The sequence below is a fragment of the Mus caroli genome, chromosome 5, assembly GCF_900094665.2.
Source record: "Mus caroli chromosome 5, CAROLI_EIJ_v1.1, whole genome shotgun sequence".
Classification (NCBI taxonomy): domain Eukaryota; kingdom Metazoa; phylum Chordata; class Mammalia; order Rodentia; family Muridae; genus Mus; species Mus caroli.
Genome location: NC_034574.1, coordinates 143,931,366 through 143,955,281, shown reverse-complemented (window position 1 = coordinate 143,955,281; position 23,916 = coordinate 143,931,366). Strand labels below are relative to the sequence as shown.

Sequence of the window (23,916 nt, the reverse complement as noted above, 5' to 3'; positions counted from 1 at the left end):
TCATGCAAGAAGAACATTCCAGGGTCAGCAAGATAACAAGGGAGAAATACAGGCTTTCTGCACATTTAGTTTCATAAAATTAAATTGAAACAGCTTAGAGAACAGAGTGTGTGAAATGATTATTATTCATGAGATCTCCGGATTCCCTCTTTGCCTTTCGGATCGATCAATGGGTGCTTTGTGATAAAGCCAGCCGTCTGTTACCTCTGATAGGAAATGACTGTTTAAGGGCTGTTCTTAGAGAGGAGATGGATCTTGCCTCTCCGTCCACACCATTTGGGATTATGCAACAGCTGAGATCAAAGTGGTTTAATTTATTTTCACTGAAGTTTCTACAGACAAAAGACACTATTAAGTTAGATTTTTCAAAATTTTTACTTTCTAATGGATACTAGTGTATGTATGTATGTATGTATGTACTATGAATGTATGTACATTCACATATATTTGGTGGTACTGGTATATATGTGTGTTTGGATTCAGACTCTGGGAAAAGGGACTGAGGTGCATATTTTACATATCAAAGCAGACCTGGCCTTCAGGTCCTCCCAGCATTCCCCAGTCCCTACCTGGCATACCCCACCTCCAGCCCTGAACCTTCTGGCCCAGGGGCTGGGCTGCCCTTCCCCCAGAGGTTTTTCCCTACATGTAATTCAGACATTTTTGCCTTTTCCTTTCTCCCCTTCTCTCTCCTCCTTTCTCTGTGAGTACACCCTTTTTCTTTTTCTCTTCCCTCTCCCCCACCTCCCCATGGTGACTTCCCTGGCCTTGGTCCTTGGGGCCAGTGGACTCGCCCGAGAGCAGCTTCTTAACAAATCTGCATTTAATATACTCTAATCTGGCTTGAATTGGCTCATTCCACCAGGAGAGAAATAACCTATCAATGTGTACTGAGAATATTGAACCTAGGGCATCCTATATGTTAGGCAAGTTCTCTACCCTCCTGTGCCAGCTCAAGCACAAAGCTGGAGTTTTTTTCCCAAGAGAATTTAGTTTTTGTTTTTTAAGGCCAGGAGAGGTCACTGTTGTTAATTTGTATTTTTTAAAAACAACTTTAAAAAGGCTTCTATTAGTTTTTAGTAACTGGCTTGCACCTGCCTCTGCATGTGTGCGCATGAGTGGAGCAAGAGGCCAGAAGAAGGCATCAGTGCCTGTGGAACTGGAGTTAGAGAAAGAGTGAGCTACCTGATCGGGGAACCTTTGGGAGAGTGGCTGGCACACTCAACTGCTGAGCTAGCCCTCAGCCAGCCCCTCTTTCTATATGTTTTTGGGGGCAGGGTCTCACTATGCAGCTCAGACTAACCTAGAATTCCTGATCTTCCTCCCCCTGCCTCCAAGTGCTGGGATTATAAGGATAAGCCAACACTAACTTACATTTTCTCAGGTAGAATCTATTCTAAGTTTTGCATGTTTACATACATGATGGGTTCTGGAAGTTTCCAAACCACAATCACATGACCCTCAAGCAAAGGCAACTGAGAGGCTAGGCAGGTGCCACCTCCGTTCCCTTCTTCAAAGCATTTGGGCTTCCTTTTTTCAGTCAGTTGGTCTTTTGTTCATGTAGCACACAGGAACCTGAACAACACCCTCACTTTTCACTGGGTGCTGCTGTGCTGCCCAGAGTCTCCGCAGGTCTCTGAGCCTCCGATGATACTGTCCCTCCGGAACCAGAGGTCCGCATGGCCACTGCCAGCTCACCATGTGTCTCTGAGACCCTGGTCCCCTTCCATGCACGCTTCAGACTGCTAGCAATCATTTTACCATTCACTAGTGACCAAGAAACTCGAAGACTGCATTGTCATCTGTGCAGATACAGTGTGAAGCAATAAATGTTAACTTGGAAAAAATACTCCGGTGGATAGCTAACTGCTGGATCTCTCCCCGTCTGTCTCCATGACACAATTTCCACCCCTTACATGGCCTTCTTGGAGTTAACAAGTCCAACCTTATGGAATACTGCATCTAGTGTTTCTTGGTCACAACATGGCTGGTGGAAGAACTAAGGATCAGCATCACAGGTAGGCCCGAGGCATCGGGAAGGAAAAACTCTAAAGGTTCCCTAGGCTGCCTCGATATGTGTGTGTGTGTGTGTGTTTGTGTATGTGTGTGTATATGTATATATATATATATATATATATATATATATATATATATATATGTGCATGTGTATATGCATGTATTTGTGTGTATGTTTGTGTGTATTTGTGTGAATATGTGTATGTGTTTGTGAGTATGTGGGTATATGTGTGTATATATATATATGTGTGTGTGTATGTGTATATATGTGTTTGTGTATATTGTGTATATGTATGTTTGTGTATGTATGTGTATATATGTGTGTGTTTATGTGTGTATGTGTTTATGTATATATGTGTTTATGTGTATGTGTGTGTATATGTATATATGTGTGTGTGTGTGTATGCATGTATTTGTGTGTGTGTTTGTGTGAATATGTGTATGTGTTTGTGTGTGAGTATGTGGGTATATGTGTGTATATATATGTGTGTGTATGTGTATATATGTGTTTGTGTATATTGTGTATATGTGTGTGTGTTTATGTATGTGTGTATGTTTGTGTGTATGTGTTTATGTATATATGTGTTTATGTGTATGTGTATATGTGTGTATACATTTGTGTGTGTTTGTATGCATTTGTATATCTGTGTATGTATGTGTGTATATATATGTGTGTGTGTTTATATATGTGTATGTGTGTATATGTTTACGTGTGTATGTTTGTGTGTACATGAGTGTATGTGTGTGTGTGTATTACATAAAAAGGTGCACATAATCACCTCTGAGTTTCTGATCTTGTTGGCTTGTTCGTAGGCTCTTCCCTGTGTCTGTATGACCAGTTTCCACTGGGTGAGCAACTGCAGAAGCAACTTTAGGGAGGAGTCCAGGAGGGTGTGATGCATGTCATTTACTTCCCGGAGCAGGAAGTTCGTGAAGCCGAACAGGACGTCTTCCCTCCAGTCAGAGAAGTCAACCAGCAGTCCCTGAAGAGAGTTCTGTGCAATGTGGCGCAGTTCGTCATCCATATGAATAGAGAGCCTGGGAAAAGAAAGGCACGAGATCGCTGACTTGGTTACATTTTCTTCTAGGTGGAAGAAAGGATATGCCTTGCCCGTGGAGGGTCCTTTTCGGTACCCACAAGGCAAACCAGGCAGGCTCCAGCACTCAGACATGAATGCAGAACTGCTTAGGGATTGACCACGATGCTAAGGCAATCTATCTCCACAGCCCCCAGGAAGCCCGCTGGGTAAGTAAGCCCTCTCAGACTCCGCCATTAGCAATTGGCTGAACAATACATATCAAAGCACACATATAGTAGCTGGCCAGCCTCCTTCCACACTCCACTATCTGTCTGCAGTTTGTGTGTCTGATGTATTTAGCTAATACCAGAAGTGTTGGTGTGGCAGGCCGGCAGCAGCTATGTGGAGACATGTCCTTGAAACCCTTACTGAGGTCTCAGCCAGTAAGGAATGGGAGCCTGAAGCAACACTGGTCTTGCTTTTCAAATTATGAAGAACCCAAGTTTTCTGGTAAAATGCACTATGAAGTAACTGTGAAGTGTGTATCTCCCTCCTCTGGCCAGGCTGTGGATACTGCATTGAGTCAGCTTACCACCTCTTCACTGGACTTTGGGGTGCGGGGTGATGCATTTCCTATTGGAAACTCAATGCCACATTTCATGTACGTGGCTCCCTACCTTCATGTCCTGACCCTCTGGGGGGTGGGGCATCCGAAGAGGCTCATTTTCTCAGGACCCAAAGGACCCAGCATACAGGTCGCAGGCTCCTTACCTCCCTCTGAGACACCCTCTGACTCCCCTTTGAAGTTTATAAAATAGCATTTTTCATGAGCTTCCGATAAAGCCTGGCCATTTTTCTTGAGCTTTCAAGAATATTTATTTGTTCTTTTCCCTTCTCAAAAAGTGCTCCCGGCTTTGGGCTTTGTAAGAATGTACACAATAATAAACAGGATGCTATAAATAGCTCAGACATTCCAAGTATGTCTAACGATTCCCTCCCTGCATGTCTGGCACCAAGGCCTGCAGACTCCAGCATCCTCGGATTAGGCTGTCAAGGTGGTTTCAGAGGTTAAAAGCCTTCTATGCAGACCCACAGCAAAGCAGCATTAGACACTCTCCCAGAATGCTCCCCGTTATCTACAAAGTCTGGCATTTCAAGAGCTTTGGTGTAGGCAATCAGTGGCTAGATCTCAGAGTAAAGCCAACGTCCCTCCCACCCTACACTGATAACTGCCTCTTTCCCACGGACCTTCCTCTGACTAACCAGGGTGTAGATGCCACAGTGCTATTTGGTCCTCAGAGATAGGTGGCACCCTTCCAAGATTGCCAAATTTTTACCAAGGGAGGAAAGGTATGCTGGGGGTTTAAATAATTTGTCTAGATCACAAAGGCAGTAAAATAGCAAGCCGAGATACCAAGGTCAAACTTTCTAGAAAATTCTGCCATCTTTCCCATACCGCTTCCTGTCTCTCAGGCAGCAGCACTGTATCCTCTGGTGGTCACGGTCACATCCTCATCTCCCCATGCCCTGCTTCTCGTTGTCAGCCTGTCTACTGCTGCCCACAGCAACAGTACCTCCTTTGTATTTCAGGGCCATTCTGGAATTTGCCCAGAGATTTCCCCTTATTCTCAGCCTCTGCTCTCGTCCCAGGAGAGTGTTTGAGTGGCTGACCCTCAAGGGATCCCAAACTCTTCCTTCCTTCCACACCGGCTTCTCCTGTAGATCAGTGTGTTCTGTTATTTGCCCTTTGTTCCTTCGTGGGTCTCCTTGGAATTGGACACTCACCTCAATTCAGGTCCATTACCCCTCCCCACCCCCACTCTGCCTCACATTGTCTAAAACTTATACAGTTTTGGAGGGGCTGGGGATTAAACCCGGAGCCTCAAGTTGCTGAGGCAAACTCTTCAGGCTGTGTTCTGTCCCTAGCCCGTGTCCTTCCTTAAGTGTGCTCTGATCATGGACTAGAGGGAAGGATCCATGGACTGAAGGTTGACTGTGAGAGCAGCAGGTAGGTAATGGCTAACATGACGAAGGCTAACAAGTAACAAGTGAGGAGGGAAGGCTTGCTCAGATGACACCAAGACTGAGAAGCATGGTTCTGAAGGTGACAGATTGTCAGCAGCCTTCACAGTCAGAACCATCCCATGCCTGATCTGTGGGAAGAGGGTCAGGATGGTTTTAGGCAATAAATGTCACTGTTCAAAGGCCAGAGAGTGTGCTCTCTGTAGCAGGCTGCTCGTTTGAGACCATCTGTTGATTCCCCTCTGGCTGTCATGCAGTAGATAGCTAAGAAAAAGATGCATGGCCCATAGCCTAGGCTGATCCCCTCGCTAGCCTGTGGGCCTTGTCCCATCGGAAGCTAAATAAATAAACTGAAGCTTGCTGCCATCGGACAGAGCCTCCTCAGGCTTCAGGTATCCCTAGGGGGTTAGGCACTAATATCTTTCTCTCTTCTCTGGGCGTTCTTTTTGTGCCATTGTCATCAGATTAAAACTTACATTTTTGGGGGATGAAACATCTCAGTGGATATGAGTATTAATTTTTTTCCCAGAGAATCTGAGTTTGATTCTGAGCATCCACATGATTGTATATGTATGTATGTTTTGCCTACATGCATGATCATGTGCCATGTGTGAGTGCCTGGGGTGTTCAGATAAGGGTTATCAGATCCCCTGGAATTGGAGTTACAGACGTCGGTGAGCCACCATGTGGGTGCTGGGAACTGAACTGAAGTCCTCTATAAAATAGTACTCTGGTCAGTACTCTCAACCACAGAGCTTAACTCTCCAAGCTAAATAAAATACTATTTAAAATTACGTTTATTGTGTGTGCATGCATGTGTGTTTGGGTGGATACTAATACTATATGGTGTGTATGCTGAGGTCAGAGGTTAGAGGTCAGGAGTCAGTTCTCTTCTTCTACCATGTAGATCCGAGGATTGAATTTAGGTTGTCAGGCACCTTTATACCCCCTGAGGCCATCTCACTAGCCCCTAAAGTGGCTCATTAATGGCATGGCCTGAAGCTAAAATCCTTTCTCTCTCTGGGTGAGTGTCTAAGTCCCCTCTTTGTTGGCTTTGTTAACTCTTTGTTCTCAGTTCCCTCTCCCTCCCATTCCTTATGCCTCCCATCTGATGATTTTGCCTTCTGGGGTTTCTCTTCTGAGTGTTACTGAAAGAGGTGTTGTCGTTGGTTGGAGTTTCAGATTACAGGAGATGAGGAAGTATCTAAACTACAAGAAGAGACTTTCCCTCGGAGGTTACAGTTGGGCTGTGCAGTCATGCGGGTGATGGGAAAATGATAAATGGGATTTTGTTGGTAGCTCTCAGGAGTACTATGGATAGATTTAAGATTGCTGTCTCTTTTGTCCTTATTAGAGAGTTTAGGGACCTCAAACCGAGGGTCATGACCTCTCATAGCTAGGCCATGCACTTCTCTTTACCTTTCTGAACTTGATCCTTCCTTTCCAAGGGCCTCTCCAAATGTACCATTTATTTGCTGGTTTCCATGGTCCACAGCTGACCCCTCCATCCACTGAACTCAAGCATAAAGCTGGTCAGCTGTGCCGATGCATCCTGGGGTTGCTAGGAACCTCGTGGACTTCTGTATATTTATTTTGCAGGGAGTTTTGTTGTGCTTTTGTTTGTTTTCTTTTCTTTTTTTTTTTTTTTTGAGACAGGGTATCTCTGTATAGCCCTGGCATAACCATGCACGTGGAACCCATTCTGTAGACCAGGCTAGCCTTGAGCTCACAGAGTTCTGTCTGCCTTTGGGATTAAAGGTGAGTGCCACCACTGCCTGTTTCTTTTGTAACTATTGTAAACTGGATTTTAAACCCTTGAAGATGGAAGGGCCTGTAATCCCAGTTACTCGAAAAGCTGAGGCAGGCGGGTCATACTTTGAGATCAGCTGGGGACTTAGTGAGACCTTGTCTCAAAATGAGTAAACAGAAGGCTGGCAATAAATCTCTGTGGCAGAGAGCTTACCTGCCTAGCACATGGGGGTTCCTAGGCTCAAGGCCCACAACTAAAAAACCAAAAACCAAAGTTCCTTTTGCCAGTTCACACATAAGACTTAGAATAACACCTTATGAAGTAAATCTCTGTCAGTAGAAAATAATCATATTATTCTGGTTTTCCTAAAGATTAAAACCGATTTTGATGGAGTAACATTTGAGATTGTTCCCACCCACCTGGCTAGCAAGTCAATAAGTTCGAGTTTGGACATCCCATCAGGCAACAGGCGAGGAATCGCGGCAACACAGGTCCTGAAGAGATCTATCTTGGGCTTTCTCTCGCCCCTAGAGTTTGAAGACAAAGTTTAAGCAAGTCAAAAGATTATGAGAAACCATTTAGACTTATGTGTTTATGTATTAGATGTATCTAGGCACAGGCCTTCTAAGTACAGCCTGGTGCTGGCCCCTAGCATTAGCAAATGTTTATCTCCTCAGAGCTTCACTAATGTCAATGGACTTTTAAAAGTCTAGATGCAGGGGCTGGAGAGGTGGCACAGATGTTTACAGCGGGGTGTGCTCTTACAGAGGACCCAGGTTCGATTCCCAGCATCCCCAGGGAGGCTCACAACCATAACCCTAGTTCCAGGGGATCTAATTTCACCTTCTAATATTTACAGGGACAACTGTGCATGTGGTACACACATATACATACATATACATACAATTCACACACAAAATAAAATGAATTATTCTAGTTTTAAAAAGTCAAATAGTGGCATACACGTCTAATTCCAGCATTCAGGAGGCAGAGACAGGTGGATCTCTGTGAGTTTGAGGCTAGCCTGGTCTACAAAGCATGTTCCTGAAAGGTCAGGATACAAAGAGAAACCTTGTCATGAAAAACTAAAAAAAAAAAAAAAGTGGAAGTCAAATCTCATCAACACATCTGTTTAACCACCCTCTGAGACTCTGGCTTGACCCCCTCCAGCACATCCTGCCTTCTTGGCCGCACTCACGTGATCATATCTTCCGGCTCTTTGTTTAGCATCTGGACGTTGGTCAGCATCATGCACCGCCCCACTTCTTTATCAAGGTGTCTTAAGATATTGCCTACGGCCTTCCGGACTTGAGAGTAATATAAGGACATTCCTGGAAAATATGTGTTAGCCATATGGTCAACTAAATACGTCAAAGAGTCATAACCTGGTTTACACAGGGTCTACAGTATTCCTCTGCGTCTGTGCCTGGGATTTCCCTGAGTGCAGAGCTGAGGGTAGTTCCGTCTCTGTTTGCCTGTCTCCTAGTGCACCACCCCACACTTTGGAGATGTTTGCCAAATAATCATTGGGACTTACTTAAGAAGAGCTGTAATACTTTTGAAATGGTTTGATTGGTTGGTTTGTTTGGTTTTTAAAGATTTATTTACTATTATATCCAAGTACGCTGCAACTATCTTCAGACACACCAGAAGAGGGCGTTGGATCTCATTACAGATGGTTGTGAGCCACCTGTGGCTGCTGGGATTTGAACTCAGGACCTTCGGAAGAGCAGTCTTAACCACTGAGCCATCTCTCCAGCCCTTGATTGGTTTTTATTTTATGTATGTGAGTGCTTTGTGTGCACACATGTATGGTGCACCACAGGTGTGCAATACCCTCAGAGGCCAGAAGAGGGTGTTGTGTCCTATGGACTATATTTACAGATAGTTGTGAGCTGCCATTGTGGGTGCTGGGAAAGTACTCGGGGTCCTCTGTGAGAGCAATCAATGCTGTTAACCACCGAGGCAACTCTCCTGCTCCCTATTTCTAAAATCCCAATGAGAAAGACTTCATGAAAGTTAAGTAATTAATTTTGCTGTAGAAATATTATGTTTCTGAAGAACAAGAAAACCTACCAGCATTAGCAATTATATTATAAATAATAATTCTTATTTAGGGCTGTTTAATAGCTGTAGAGTGTACACTGAAATGTGTGTGCAGAGTCTTAGCAAAATAAACTACTGACTTCACTTATAAACTGTAAAATGCTGGAAATGTACTGCTACCATTGCATGTGCTATAAATATCCTTACAGTTAGAAGACAGCAACACACACATACTCACTCACACACACACACACACTCACACATACACACACACACACTCACATACACACACATACACATACTCTCACACACATTCACACACATACTCACACATACACACACAAATCAAACAAGAATTGGTACATATCATATTGTAGCAAAACGAGTGCCAAGAGTCATGCCTTACACATGAAAAGTCTTGAACTCCTGAGCCTAAGGAGACCAATGTTAAAGTGAAGAGTTCTGCATGTGTTCTCTCATATCTCTGGAATTTAGGGACTGTTTATAATAGTTTCTCAATCTGAGTACTTAATGTTTGTTTGAACAAACAAGCATTAAAAAGAATCACCTCTTTGGACTCAGGAAGATATATCAGAAAGAGAAAAATTCTCCTGCAGTGTTTGTGGGACTTGGCATGCTTACAAAAGAAGGGAAGGAATTTTCTTTGAAATATGAATTAATGAAAAATTATAAATAAGATTGTTTGCCAAAATACACAGATACTGTGGAAACTTACTGTACAATGTAGATAACCAATAATGAATATTAGATGTTTACCTGGACCCAGATGAAGGCCAACATCTAAATGGCAAAATATTTACCTGGAAGTGCTAAAGAGTTTGAAGGGCTCTAAGATTGGAACCCACTGGGAATCAGTCAATAGCTGTGCAGGAATGTCTCACCAGAGACTTGCTCATTTCTCTCTTTCTCTTTCTCTGTCTCTGTCTCTCTCTCTTTCATTTTTTTGAATGCAGCTCACTTACAGTAAGGACCTGCTAATGATTTTCAGGGGTTCGTACCCACCTATCATTTTGGCTTCCTCCTCAGTGAGTGTCTTACTCAAGTATGTCTTCTTCACTCTCAGGGTGTTTCCTGAGGGAAGCACAGCTCCCGTCACTGGCATGGGCGGCTCGCCATCCTTTTGTTGTAAGCTATCAGCAATCACCAGGAACGCCCGCAAACCGATGTTCATTCTCTGGAAGAGATGCAAGGAAAGGCTCAGTCATCTAGAAGAATCCGTCAGGGTTTAACTCGAGGATAAACAGGCAGGGAGATGCTCGCCAAACCTAGAGGGGATGTTTGAAATGGGCACACATCTGTTAAAGGGATGCATGTGTGTGTGTTACTTATTTATTTTGAGATAAATAAATCACTGTGTAGCTCTGGCTGTCTTGGAATTCATTATGTAGGTCAGGCTGGCCTCAACTCACAGCGATCAATTTGCCAAACACTAGATGGAGCTCGGGGAGTTTTATGGAAGAGTTGGGGGAAGGTCTGAGGCACCTGAAGAGGACAGGGACTCCACAGGAAATCCAACAGAGTCAACTAACCTGGACCTCCGAGGGCTCCCAGAATCTGAACCACTAGCCAGAGGGTGAGCATGAGTTACACCTAGGTCCCCCACCCTTCACCACACACATGCAGCAGATGTACAGTTTGGTCTTCATGCAGGTCTCTCAACAACTGAAGCAGAGCTGTCCTTGAATCTATTGCCTGACTACTGTGGATCCCATTCCCCTATCTGGGCTGCCTTGTCTGGCCTCAGTGGGAGAGGATGTGTCTAGTCCTGCAATGAGTTGATATCCTGGGGCGAAGGGGGAAGCTACCTATAGCAGGGCTTCCCTTTCTCGGAGGAGAAGGAGGGGGGCTGGGGGAGGGTCTGCATGAGGGGGTTCTGGGAGGAGAGGGGGGCTGATATTGGGATATAAAATAAATAAATAGAAATTTAAAAAGGTGTGCCCCACCATGCCCTGCCAACATTCATTATTGATCTCTGATTATATAATTTTTATTTTTTAATCTATTTTTTAAAGATTTACTTATTTATTATATGTAAGTACACTGTAGCTATCTTCAGACACACCAGAAGGAGGGCATCAGATCTCATTATGGATGGTTGTGAGCCACCATGTGGTTGCTGGGAATTGAACTCAGGACCTCCAGAAGAGCAGTCAGTACTCTTAACTTCTGAGCCATCTCTTCAGCCTTGATCTCTGATTATAAAGGCCAGGAAGTTTGAGAATAAATTTTAAAAACTGGATGTTCTGAAACCCATGAAAACACATGTTCCAGGAGGAGACACACCATTCCTAAGGGCATCAGCTACAGATGCAAATGAGGGCTCAGCACGGCACTTGCTCTCTGAATCACAGTCTCGGGGAATGAAGAAAGATCATAATCTCCAGACCCCACCCTGGTACACCCCACACTCCGTTCTACCTTACATTTCTCCAGGGACCAATGACACCAACCATCTCTTCCTAGGCTTACTGACTGCCTCTAGCTTTTCTTTGACAAAGAGGCTATTGCTTCTGCTCACCTGTCTCGAAAAACCAAAAAAAAAAAAAAAAAAAAAAGTGTGTTGTTTATTTCCTTATTATTGATTATAAGAGTTCTTCATATATTCTGGAAGGAAGTACTTTGTTGGAGGTAGTCAAAAATATTTTGTCCCATGCTATGACTCTCTTTTAAATATCTTGGCAACATGCAAACTTTAAAGCATATATTCAATCTATTAACCTTCTGTGATTTATGATTTTTGTGTTCTAGAAAGTTTGCCCACTCAAGGGCCATAAAGGTTTTTATGTTATTTGTTTTCTGGAAGACATATAGTGTTGGGTTTATATTTAGGTTGCATGACCCAATTTGAGCTTGTCTTTGCTTACAGTAAAAGTCATGACCTGGAAATCATGATTTTACAAGGTGGGTATCCAACTGTTCAGTACCCCCGAGAGCAAAGATTTCTCTGTGCTGGATAAATTCTCATTGTTGAAATCAACGAAGCATTCAAGTGGGTCTATCTCTAGAGTCTCCATCCTCGTGGGACCCTCTTTATGTCCCCCCACCTCTATACTGATTTGGTGATCATATGATTTTTTATAGTCCAACTTTATTCCCCTATTTCTAAGATATGTTGGATATTTTAGTACTTTGATGTTCCATATAAAAATTTAAGAATAGCTCTTTGATTTTTAGTTTAAAAGAAGCTATAGGGACTCTGTCTGATTATTAAGATGATAATTTTATTAAGATAATCTTATTAAGATAAAAACATATGAGCTGGAGAGATGGCTCAGTGGTTAAGAGCACTCCTGCTCTACCAGAGGACCTGAGTTCAATTCCCAGAAACCACACGGTCGCTCACAACCATCTGTAATGTGGTCTAACGTTCTCTTCTAGTATACATGAAGATAGGGCACTCATATACATTAGATAAATACATAAATCTTTTGTAAAAGGTGATAACATTTAAGTTAGTTTGGGGACAACAAAACTCAACAATAGCAAGGCCTTTGAGTACTTATCTCTACTTACTTGGGTCTTTGTCTTCTTTCAAAATTTTTTAATTTTTGCAATAAAAAAGTAGTGTGCATATTTTTTATTGACAGGTATTTTGCTTTTCATCAATACCGTAAATTGTTTAATTTGATTATTCATTATTAGATTATAGAAATATTTATTTTGTATCGTATAAACTTCCTAAAGTCATGCATCAGCTCCAAATCAATTGGTCTTTTTTCTTTCCCTTCCTTTTCCTTTTCCTTTTCCTTTTTTAAATAGTGATATCTTTGTTCTCGCTAACGTTGTTTTCGATGTTACAGGGTCTCACGTTGCTGAGGTTGGCCTTGAACTCCCTATATAATCAAGGATAACCACGGACTCCTGATCCTCCTGCCTCCGTCTCTCAAATGCTGCAGGATTATAAGTGTGTCCCACCAAGCACGGATTTTTTTTGCAGTTTTCTACCATATTTGCTCATGGATAAAAACAGCTTTATCCTTTCATTTCCAATCTGTCAGCACACAGGGTTCTTCCTTTCTTGCCTCTAGCACTGAGTAGGGCCTCTAATTCCATGTTCTTTTAGATCAGGGCAAAAGAGAGAGAAACTGACGGCCTAGAAGTTCATGTCACAGATATGTCACGACTCATGACGATGGACAAGTATGCAGTACATATTCCAGGCCCCAATTCAGTAAGACAGTTATCAAGACACTCCCCAACTGCTGAGTTCATGCTCAACACAGTTGGTGTTAGGATAACCCTTTAGGTCTCTGAGCCTTGCTACACAAACTATTCCAAAAACATTATTTAAGAACCATTATGGAGTCAGGGATGATGACGTTAGCCTATAGTTTCTTTACTTCAGAGGCTGGGACAGGTCATGCTCAGCGATATAGCAAGTTCAAGAACAGTGTGAGACCCTATGGAATCACACAATCAACAGATAAGCAAACCCCGATAGGCCAATCTCTAAGAAACTGTACCTAATAGCAGCATTTTTCATCACTGTTAGGAAACACTAACTTCTGTTTTCTGACTGCTGAATGCCTGTGTCTGAATGGGATCTGTATAGGGAAGTGAGAAACCCAAAGTTATATCCATAGTGAATGTGTGTGTGTGTGTGTGTGTGTGTGTGCGGACATAAGCTGGCCATTTCAAAGACCCCAGAGTCTCAGATCCATGGAGGAATGCAAAACCTTTTCCCCTGGAGTGAGGATCAGAGGGAAATGGCAAAGACTTCCTCAGTGGGCCAAGTGTGAGTACTGCCAGTGTGCACAGAATATGTCTGCTATATATAGTTTTCTCCCCATTGGACGTTTATGGCCTGAAGGCTGCTCCCCTACGGAGGCTGCTCCTACTGAGAGCTAAACCTCTCCCCTTGATCTGGCTACCTCCTTGTTTATCCGTAAGTTAACAACCCTGCTTCCTTTGTCCAGCTGTATGCTATAACTCTGCCTCGCTGTTCAGCTCTGTAATAAACATGCTGAGCTTCCAGAATGTTGTGGCTTCTTCATTAAGAGCCCAGACCACCCAGATCCCAGATTTCTATCCTGGATTCCTCTGTGTCTGTCTTTTCTTCATTACCTCTCTGCCCCACTCAGGCCTTTCCCCGGAGCCAAGCTGGCTGTGTGTAGTCTGATGGCTTCTAACTGTCAGCTGCTAATAGGCAAATGCTTCTATTCCCCCTACAAGAGGAAGAGACATGGAAGGGAGCTGGCAAGCTGATTCAGTGGGCAAAGATGCTTACCGCCAAACCTGGTGATTTAAGTTTGAGCTTCCTGCCCCACGTGGTAGAAGGAGAGAACTGACTTCCCAAGTTGTCCTTTGACCTCCACACTCCACCATGATGCAAGCATGTGTGCGCGGACACCCAATGAATAAATTACACTAGGTGACGTTAATAAAGATAAAGAGATGTAAAAGACCCAAATCTTTTTTTTTTTTTTTCCTACTGGATTCTCCCTTTAAACCACAATTTCGGCTGCTCTTCACAGATGGATCAGCCAACAAGCCATTGACGGGGCGAAGAGTTCACAGACAGACCCAAGGATAAACGTTAGAGGTGGTGGTGACCGTGAGTGCTCTGCTTGTTTGGGACGGGTCTTGCTCTGCAGGCCAGTCTGGGCTTAGACTCACCATCCTGCTGCCTCAGTCTCCAAAGGACTGAGATGACAGGTAAGTGTGACTATACTCAGCATATGGAAGCAGCATCAGAGATGTTCGCTTCAGACAAGTGTGCTGGCTAGTTCTATGTCAACTTAACACAAGCCGGGGGGACTGGAGAGGAGGGAGAGTCAATTAAGAAAATGCCTTCATAGGATCGGTCTGTAGGTATTTTTTTAAATTAGTGATTGATGTGGGAGGGCCTAGCCTGTTGTAGGTGGGGCCACCCTGGGCAGGTGGTCCTGGGTTCTATAAGAAAGCAGGCTGAGCAAGCCATGAAGAGCCAGTATAAAGCACCCTCCATGGCCTCTGCATCAGCTCCTGCATCAGGTTTCTGCGCAGTTTGATCTCCGGTTCTGACTTCCCTCAGTGATGGATTATGATGTGGAGTGTAAGCCAAATAAACCCTTTCCTCCCCAACTTGCTTTTGGTCATGACGTTCCGTCACAGCAACAGTAATCCTGACTGGGACAACAATAATTTGGAGTATTACCGAGTAACCCAGTAATTCTGAGAACTATTAAAATGGTAGATTTATGACTACTGAGAAATGAAAAAGATGTTGAGAATGTCGCCGGCAAGAGAAATCTGCCACTGTCCAGCTCAGGGCCTCCATCTGGCCCTGGATTTGACCTCCTCTTGACCTGCTGACTGTGACAGCAACAACTCACAGAGGCCTGCGAGGTCATCAGCCACCAGACAATACAGGGTATGGTGGGAAGGGGGAGGGGATGCAGGGATGGTTTGGGGGCAGCTAACAAGCTATGCTGGGCCTCGGTCCTTTGGACCAATTTCCTTGGAATGAAGGAGTCAGGATATTACAGATGACAGAGATACGTGTTCAGAGATATGTTCTCTGGCACAGGATATTTTTCTTCCCCTTTGCTTCACTTTCTTTATCCTCCTCCCCATCATGCCCTTTTTGGCCTGCAATGCTTTAGTCCAGACCCACTCTTCTGTGAAGGAACCCAGGAAAGTACTCTGTCCATTTTACCAATGGAATAGCTGAGAGTCAGAAGTAAATGTCACACACCTAGAAAAGGCAGTGGCGCCCCACCACAAGTGGTAGACTTGGTTTCCGGGCTTTGGACCCAGCATTCTTTGAAGTCATTGCACAGAATAAGGGCTGCAGGGAGGCAGCCGGGCTGGCGGGGTTCTATTGGCTGAGGGTGGTTTCTTTTAAGTGTAAGACTGGATTGCCACTCATTTGCAGAGCCAAGGATTCCCTGTGTGTAGGGAACTGGGATATGGTCACAGCACTTGTGTCCTGTTCCCTAATCCCATTGTGTTGAAGCAACCTCGCCACTACCACATTTACTTATCTGTTTCAACACAGTCTTTGAAGTGAGAATGATTCCATTTAAAAGGAGAAAAGCCCCATAGCACACGGGTCCTGGGTCCACCTCAATCAGCTCTCCTCAAATTTTACCTCTGAAAAACTGACCCTCAAATCTGGACACGAGCAGGAACAGACAGAAAAATCTTCAGAGGTGTTCCCCTGCCCTGCCCCCACTGGAGCCCCGCCCCCATCGGAGCCCTGCCACATTGGGCCCCCCCCCCCCCACACACACACTTTCAGAGCAAAGGTATGGGCTCTATGAACGTGTGCTCTGTTCCCATGGAAAGTTATTCATACCTCTGGGTTGAGACTGAAAGCTTTGGCTGGTTTTCCCACACAGAGAAAGTCAAAAATAATTTCCTTCATTGCAAAGTCCAGACGTTCCTGGAGGGGGTTGGGGGTAGGGGAGAAAAATAGAATAAAATAAAAACATGGGACGCCAAGAATAACAAAAAATGCAAATTAACACCACATGCAGCAAACAGGTGGCTTCTGGAAGGGCTACTGCCTAGTGTTATGGGTCACGGAGAGCTCCCGAAGGAAGATCAGGGCCACCAGAACTGTCCAGGGAGCCACCATGATGCAGCGACACACAGAATTGAGCACAGTAAGGCTGGAGGTACAGATACCAAGTCAACAGGACACCTGGGCATCTGAACCGGAAACAGCCTAGGTTCTTCCAGCTTGTATGATATATGTTGATAGTTTTTTGAAACTCAGCTGAGAAATATATTCTTAATGGCTGTACTGGCTTGTTTTGTGTGTCAACTTGACACAAGCTGGAGTTATCACAGAGAAAGGAGCCTCCCTTGAGGAAATGCCTCTATGAGATACAGCTGTAAAGCATTTTCTCAATTAGTGATCAAGGGGGGAAAGGCCCATTGTGGGTGGTGCCATCCCTGGGCTGTTAGTCCTGGGTTCTATAAGAAATCAGGCTGAGCAAGGCAGGGGAAGCAAGCCAGTAAGGAACATCCCTCCATGGCCTCTGCATCAGCTCCTGCTTCATGACTTGCTTGAGTTCCAGTCCTGACTTCCTTTGGTGATGAACAGAAATGTGGAAGTGTAAGCTGAATAAACCCTTTCCTCCCCAAATTGCGTCTTGGTCATGATGTTTGTGCAGGAATAGAAACCCTGACTAAGACAATGGTATCACTACAAAATGACTGTTTTCCTCTATCCTTTAACATTGAAAAAAAAATCCTCTGGCTTCTTTATAAAAATCAAACTCAAAGGGGAAGAAGAATTAACACTTGAGATAGAACATTTAAGGTGGATCCTGGTCATACACATTATTGACTGCTATTATATGACATGCTCATTTTATACACACTATTCCACAATAGGCAAACCACATATACTTGAGGCTACATTTGAAAATTCATATGAAATTTTCCACTGGCAGAATGAGGAGTGCACTTTCTCTAGGGATACGTATTAAAGAGTTCTCTCATTGGCCACAATAGAGAGATGCTACTTTCCAGTCTCTGCTCTGAACCACTTATCTGTATATTAATATCAATTGCACTTCAGCAGCATTTGCATGCCTATAATTTCCTTCAGCCATATACTATTCTGAGGCATAAATGGGCAAAAACTTCTACCCTTGCTTTACAGATAAAGAAACTGTGACAGAAGATATTTTTTAATTTGAGGTTTGCTTTGTGACAGAGGCCCGGCAAGTGCAGGAGATCCCCAGTGCCTCCATAAGTCACAGAGGTCAAAGTGGGGGTAAAAAATTTACTCACCAAGTATTTGAAAAAGAAAGACATAAGTTCAGTATGGTGGTGCTTGCCTCTGAGCCCAGCATGTGGGAGGCAGAGATAGGTGAGTTAAAGTCATCCTGGTGTACAGAGCTAGTTATAGGCCAGCCAGGGTTAAATAATGAGACATTGTTTCAAATCAGTAAATAAGTAAACACACACACCAGTGAATAAATGAAACAGTAGCCTTGGGGAGCAATTCAGCAGTAGAGTATACCCCTGGTATGAGCAGGGGTCTTGGGCTTAGTCCACCAACCCCTCCCCCACATAAATGATCTAAGTAAAAATCTTAAGTTTGAATAATAGATCCCTGCCAAGCCAGCTTTAATATTACTGGGGTCTGTTTAAAAGTAAATTAATTCATGTGTAAAGTGCTCAGAACAGTTTTGAACAAAGGAATGAAGTGGGTAAATGATAATTTCCCCATGAAATTATTTTCTCCCCATAGAGAAACATTAGAAAATTGCTATTTACTCCTCAACTGCACTACATCATCTTTTCAAATTAGATTAAAAAGTTCCGTCAAATATCAGAGCTTTTGACTCCTCTTTACTTGCGGAATACAGAGCAGAGATCTGTGGAAAGTGGGAAGGGGAGACTTGAGAGAGTCAAAAGAGTTTCCTCTGTTCTGTTGTGATTGGGGCTGATCCAGGCAGGACCTTATCTGTGCTACGGAGGTTTTACCGCTGGGCTTTGTGGCCTTGGAGGAATCAGTTAAACTTCATCTCTCAGTTTACTTCCTAGAGGCCAAAGGCATTCAACATAGCCACAGACTGTTGTTGAAGCAAAAGAATAGGCCGTGTGGAGAAGCAATCCCTTTCTAAGAGGTCAGGGCGTTATGAAGGATCGTTGCGGCCTGTTTACGCGATTACTACGCCTGAGGGGGCCGCTGCAGACAGACGGGCGTTACCTGGGCGATGAACTGGATAATCTTCACAAAGATGTTCAGAGGCATATCCCTGGGCACCACGCCGCGGGACCCTTTGGGGAAAAGCGTGGTGGTGATGGTTATGAGTCGGCTGCAAGATAAGGGTAGGCGAAAAAGAGAAAACAAGCAAGGTTGGCTGAGATCTAGTTGTCAGGGGATGATGCAAATTTCATCTTAGTATCAGAGGATAAAGAACAAACAAACAAACAGAAAACAAACAAAACAACCCCCCCTCCTCAAAAAAAAAAACCCAAACCAAACCAAAATAGAAACCAAACCAACTCAGCCCTTTCCATTGGCACAATTACTCTAGGAAGAGGTTTTCTTTTTTCTTTTGGAAAACCCAGGGCAGCTAGAAAAATAATAGACAGCTATTTCTTTCCTTAAAGTGCTGCGTGCCGCATAGAAGCAGACCCTGTCCCAGAGGAGTCTGATGCTTCGGCAAAGACCTACTGCTAAGGCAGTGGTGAAGTTCTGGCTCTGAGCAGGTTTTAGCCAGGCCAGGTTGAGAAGCCATAAAAGAGAACCCTGGGCGTGGTGTGGTGACTGAGCACGCCTGACTCTAGCGCCCTACAAGGGCGCCCCGCTCACCTTGCGTGCGCCCAGCTCACCCGGCATGCTCACTCACGCCCACCCAGCCTTACCTTTGAGTGGCTGTGTTGCTTTCACATTTGATTCGAATCATGTAAACCCACAGTAATCTGTAGAGAGATTCCAAGGCAACGCGAGCCATTTTGGGGTCTTTATTCTGTAACAGAATGCAAACTGTAAGGTTACTAGTTGAATGTACATGTGGTCTGGGTAGGAGGGTCTTTCCTAAGCGTGGGGAAGGCCAACCGGGTTGGAGGCAGGCACATACAAGGCATATGTCACCATCTGGGTCACCCGAACCATCTGCCTCCTGGTGTTCACTGGATAAATAATCCATGGTTATGATCATGATAGTGAGACAGGGGAATGACACAGGAAGCCCTCGCTCTGTCTTTTGCCAAAATGGAAATTCAGGAGATGCTAGGCAACCAGTATAATCCCATAGCATTTACAGAAGAGTTGGATGGTCTTCCCATGACCATCCAAGTCTTTCATGCAGTTATTGTTCTGATTTTTCTATTCCCCACTGCATCTGAATTACTCTTGAATACTTAGTAAGACTAAGATATACTACATACTATACTAAAACCTAGACACGGAGAAAAAAAATTTTAAGTTTTTTTTTTTTTAATTTAATGTATGAGTATCTTCGAGTACACTTGTGTGCCAGAAGGGGGCCCAAGATCTCATTACAGATGGTTGTGAGCCACCACATGGTTTCTAGGAATTGAACTCAGGACCTCTGGAAGAACAGCCAGTGCTCTTAACCACATGAGCTATCTCTCTAGCCCTAACTCCTGTTTCTTAAGGTAGGATAGGAGAGTATTTGTATCTTTATCTTTTCCCAGTTTGTTTCATTACTAATAACTACGTTATACTATACACTATTGTAATATATAATAAATACAGCAAATATTAATCACAAAATTAACTAATACTGATATGGTAATATCAATTATTGCATATTATTATTTATTACTATGTATTTGTATCTGCTCCTAGCTTATTTTATTTATTTATTCATTGTTCTATTTGTCCACCCAAATGTGAATAGCATATTAATTTAATTAATATAATCATAATACATTTTAATAACTGGCACATCTACTTTCCACTGTCCATGACTTTTTAAGTACTTCCACCATCAGACCCAGCTGTAGAACGCCCAGCTGTAGTATGCCTGTACATTTACGCAGACTCCACACCCTGGTTGACTTAGGCCATAGGACTGGACCTGGTCATATCACAGAGAAGAATGCACATCGATGGTCCCTGCAGCATCCAGCAATGGGAAATAGATAGAGAAAATGCCATAAATAATAGGATTTCTTCTCAGCCATAAAGAGGTGCAAAGCTAAGTTAACTGTAGGCAAATAGGAGCAATTGGAGATAACCAAATTGAGAGGATTAAGCCAGTCCCAGAAAGGCAAATGTTACATGTTCTTGCTCATATTTGTGATCATATGTTTTATGCAGTCACATAAAGCTTGTGAATATTAAAAGTAGAAGTGAAATTACCTGGGAGACAGAGGGGATTGATAAGGAATAAGGGGAAAGGGAAAGGTGGGTAGGGGGAATAGGGTGTGCATGGGAAGTATAACTCAAAATACAATATATACCTGTAAGAAAATTTAAAGAAAAAAAGAAATTGCACAATAGGGGCTATGGGTGTAGCTTGTGGATTAAATGCCAGCCCATAGTGCTCAACGCTTAAATCTAGTACCCAGCACCAGATTTTAAAAAACAATAAACGATATGACTTTATTCTGCTTGGAATTCATCAAGCAATTTTTGAATATCCTTTTCCATTGGGGCATTGGCTTCTAGCAGTTTACCATCCATATAGATAACCTAGCATTTATGTATGAATTTAGAAGCAGGGTCTTGTTATGTATCACAGGCTGGCTTAAAGATATATATATAGCTCAGGCTGTGATATAGAACAAGACCCTGTTATTAAATGAAGTAACAGGGTCTTTTACTTTTATTCATTTTATAAATGAAAGAAGTCAAGATGAGAAGGTGGGAAGCAAGGAGGCTGGGAAGATGGCAATTCTCTTGCTTCAGGCTTCCTAATTCTGGGATCACAGGTGCCCATTCTCATACCTGGATTTCATTACATTTTAAAGATTCATACTTTAAGTGTGTATGTGTGAGCATGGGTGCAGGTGCCCATGCAGGCCAGAAGAGGGTGTCAGATCTCATGAGCTGCAGTTACAGGTGGTTATGGGCTACTCACTGAGCTGTCTCACCAGCCCAATCCTTGCCCTTATCTTGGCTAACAAATTGCTCTTCCATGTTTCCTGGGATACAAGACTGCTACAAAATTCAATCCAGAGCTCTTCACAGATGAAGTCTGTCCAGGGCTCACATTTGACACAGGGTTCTTCCCCTGTGCATCCCACTCCATGACAGCAACAGTGGGCATGGTGCACACCCTGGAGATTGGAACTGGAGTTTGGAACGTGTTCCAGTCTGTGTAGCACTGATCCCACAGGCTCATCCTGATCTTACAGCTTCTAGTTTTAGAACCTTCTAGCATGAAATGCCTGTGTAGGGAAACATTGTCTGAGCCTACACTTGTGTCCTTCCAGGGACAGCTTATAACCCTTTACTTGTTATTTTCTGCCAAGCTTTGACAGGAGCACTAAAGAATATTCTAATTTTGAAATCATTAATTTTCAGAGTAAGCTGCCCTGCTCTGTTTCAAAAGCGACTTGGGTCAACCCCAAAATGGCTCTTTGGGCCACAGCAATAAATCATCGTACAAAATATTTTAATGTTTAACTCCAGATGTATTCAATATATCCAGAGAGCTGTGTTATAAGCATTCTTAATCATCAAACATTATTCTATCCTAGTTGCTTCCCGTTGCATGTGATAGAACATGGACTAAAAGCAACTTGGGGAAAGAAAAGGTTTGGGGCCTATAACTTACAGTCAGTCCATCATTTGGCCAAGGTAGGAACCTGTGGGGTCATGAAAGGCAGCCTATTTTGGTTGAATGAGGCTTGCTCTGGCGACCCAGTAGAAAACTCTACAAGGGACAGAACAGCGAGCCATGTTCCCAGAGACAGGTGCCTGACATCTCAGAGCCCCCAACTCCATAATTCTGTGACTATAAGTCATGCAGACAATGTCCCAAGCTTCTGGCATTCTGGCTAGACTCCACCCCCACAGTTACCTGACTATAGCCAGGTATGCTTCTCCCCACAGTTCCCTGGCAAGAGCAAGATAGCCCAGCCCACTAGAAAAGGGGCTGCTTGGCCCCTCCTCTCCTCTTCTCTCTCCCTTCCCCCTTCTCTCCACGTGGCCATGACTGGTGGTCTCCCTCTCTCTACCTTTTCTACCTTCTCTCCTTTTCCCTGCCTTTCTACAATAAAGCTGTAAAACCACAGACTGCGTAAAACCATAGACTGCCTTTGCTCATCAAGGCCTGCTGTGCTTGAACGATGGGATAGGCTTTCCCCTAATGAGCCACGTCTAACCTCCCGCTGGAAGGCCTTCCTGCTCTCCAGCCACAGACAGGACCAAGGACTCTCAGCGCATGGGAACCACCCATCACCCCCTCTCTCCCTGCGGCCCCAGGGATGACCGAGCGGTGTTTAGCGGTATCTGGGATGCCTGAGACTGAGAACCTAGGGCTGCCCCTTGTGCACCCTCTACTGAGCTGGGGTCCAGTGGCTTCCCCCAGCCACCCACCCGGGGCTGCGTGGAAAGCACGCGTCAGTCCTCCGGCATCTTCCCACCCACAGCACAGGAACTCTGGCGGGAGGCGGGTTTTCTTCTACTCCCTTTATTCCCCCACACCCATTGCCCAAGAGGAACCAGAGGCAGGGAGCAATGCAGTCTGCAGAGGGGTGATGCTTACTGGTTCACTCCCCGAGGCTTGCTCCGCGTGCTTTCTTACATTTTTGGTTGTGAGTCTAACCTTTAGTGCCTGAGCCATTTCTCAGCCCTCAGCCTACTTTCTTATAGGACCTAGGGCCATCTGCCCAGGGGTGGCACTGCCCACCATGGGCTCACCCTCCCCAATCCGTCATTAATCAAGACGATTCCACAGACTTGCCCATAGGCCAACCTGATGAGGTCAATTCCTTAGCTGAAGTTCGCTCTTCCTACACCACTCTCACTTATGTCCTGATGACAAAAGCTAACTATTCTGTGTTAGTTTTGAACAAAATGGCCACTTTACATCTTAAAAGATACACTGTAAATATTAGAATTAGTAACTGAATATACTGGCTGGTTTTGTGTTGAATTGACACAGCTGGAGTTATCACAGAGAAAGGAGCCTCCCTTGAGGAAATGCCTCCATGAGATCCAGCTGTAAAGCATTTTCTCAATTAGTGATCAAGAGGGGAAGGGTCCATTGTGGGTGGTGCCATCCCTGGGCTGGTAGTCCTGGGTTCTATAAGAGAGCAGGCTGAGCAAGCCAGGGCAAGCAAGCCAGTAAGTAACATCCCTCCATGGCTTCTGCATCAGCTCCTGCTTCCTGACCTGCTTGAGTTCTAGTCCTGACTTCCTTTAGTGATGAACAATAATGTGGAGGTGTAAGCTGAATAAACCCTTTCCTCCCTAACTTGCTTTTGGTCATGATGTTTGTGCAGGAATAGAAACCCTGACTGAGACACTGAGTTTCCTCAAATAGGGAAAGTAGTACAGAGGCCTTTAGCTGATGCAGCCCATGCCGGGGAGTGGACACTGTGTAACCACCGCTGACCCTGAAAGGCATTTCAGTTTGCCCGTCCCTGAGAGTGTCATTCTCTACCAGCAACTAT

General features: G+C 44.1%; 1 protein-coding gene across 1 annotated transcript in view; it reads right to left on the bottom strand.

Moving 5' to 3' along the window:
- Fry (FRY microtubule binding protein) overlaps positions 1 to 23,916 on the bottom strand; it is a 233,684-nt gene that overhangs the window by 107,751 nt on the left and 102,017 nt on the right. Inside the window, exons 13-19 of the mRNA XM_029477821.1 lie at positions 19,189 to 19,292; positions 18,527 to 18,635; positions 16,154 to 16,240; positions 9,877 to 10,048; positions 8,006 to 8,138; positions 7,227 to 7,334; positions 2,796 to 3,054 (exon numbers count right to left, since the gene is read on the bottom strand). Of these exons, the coding sequence (XP_029333681.1) occupies positions 2,796 to 3,054; positions 7,227 to 7,334; positions 8,006 to 8,138; positions 9,877 to 10,048; positions 16,154 to 16,240; positions 18,527 to 18,635; positions 19,189 to 19,292 (972 nt within the window). The remainder of the gene's footprint in view (positions 1 to 2,795; positions 3,055 to 7,226; positions 7,335 to 8,005; positions 8,139 to 9,876; positions 10,049 to 16,153; positions 16,241 to 18,526; positions 18,636 to 19,188; positions 19,293 to 23,916) is intronic.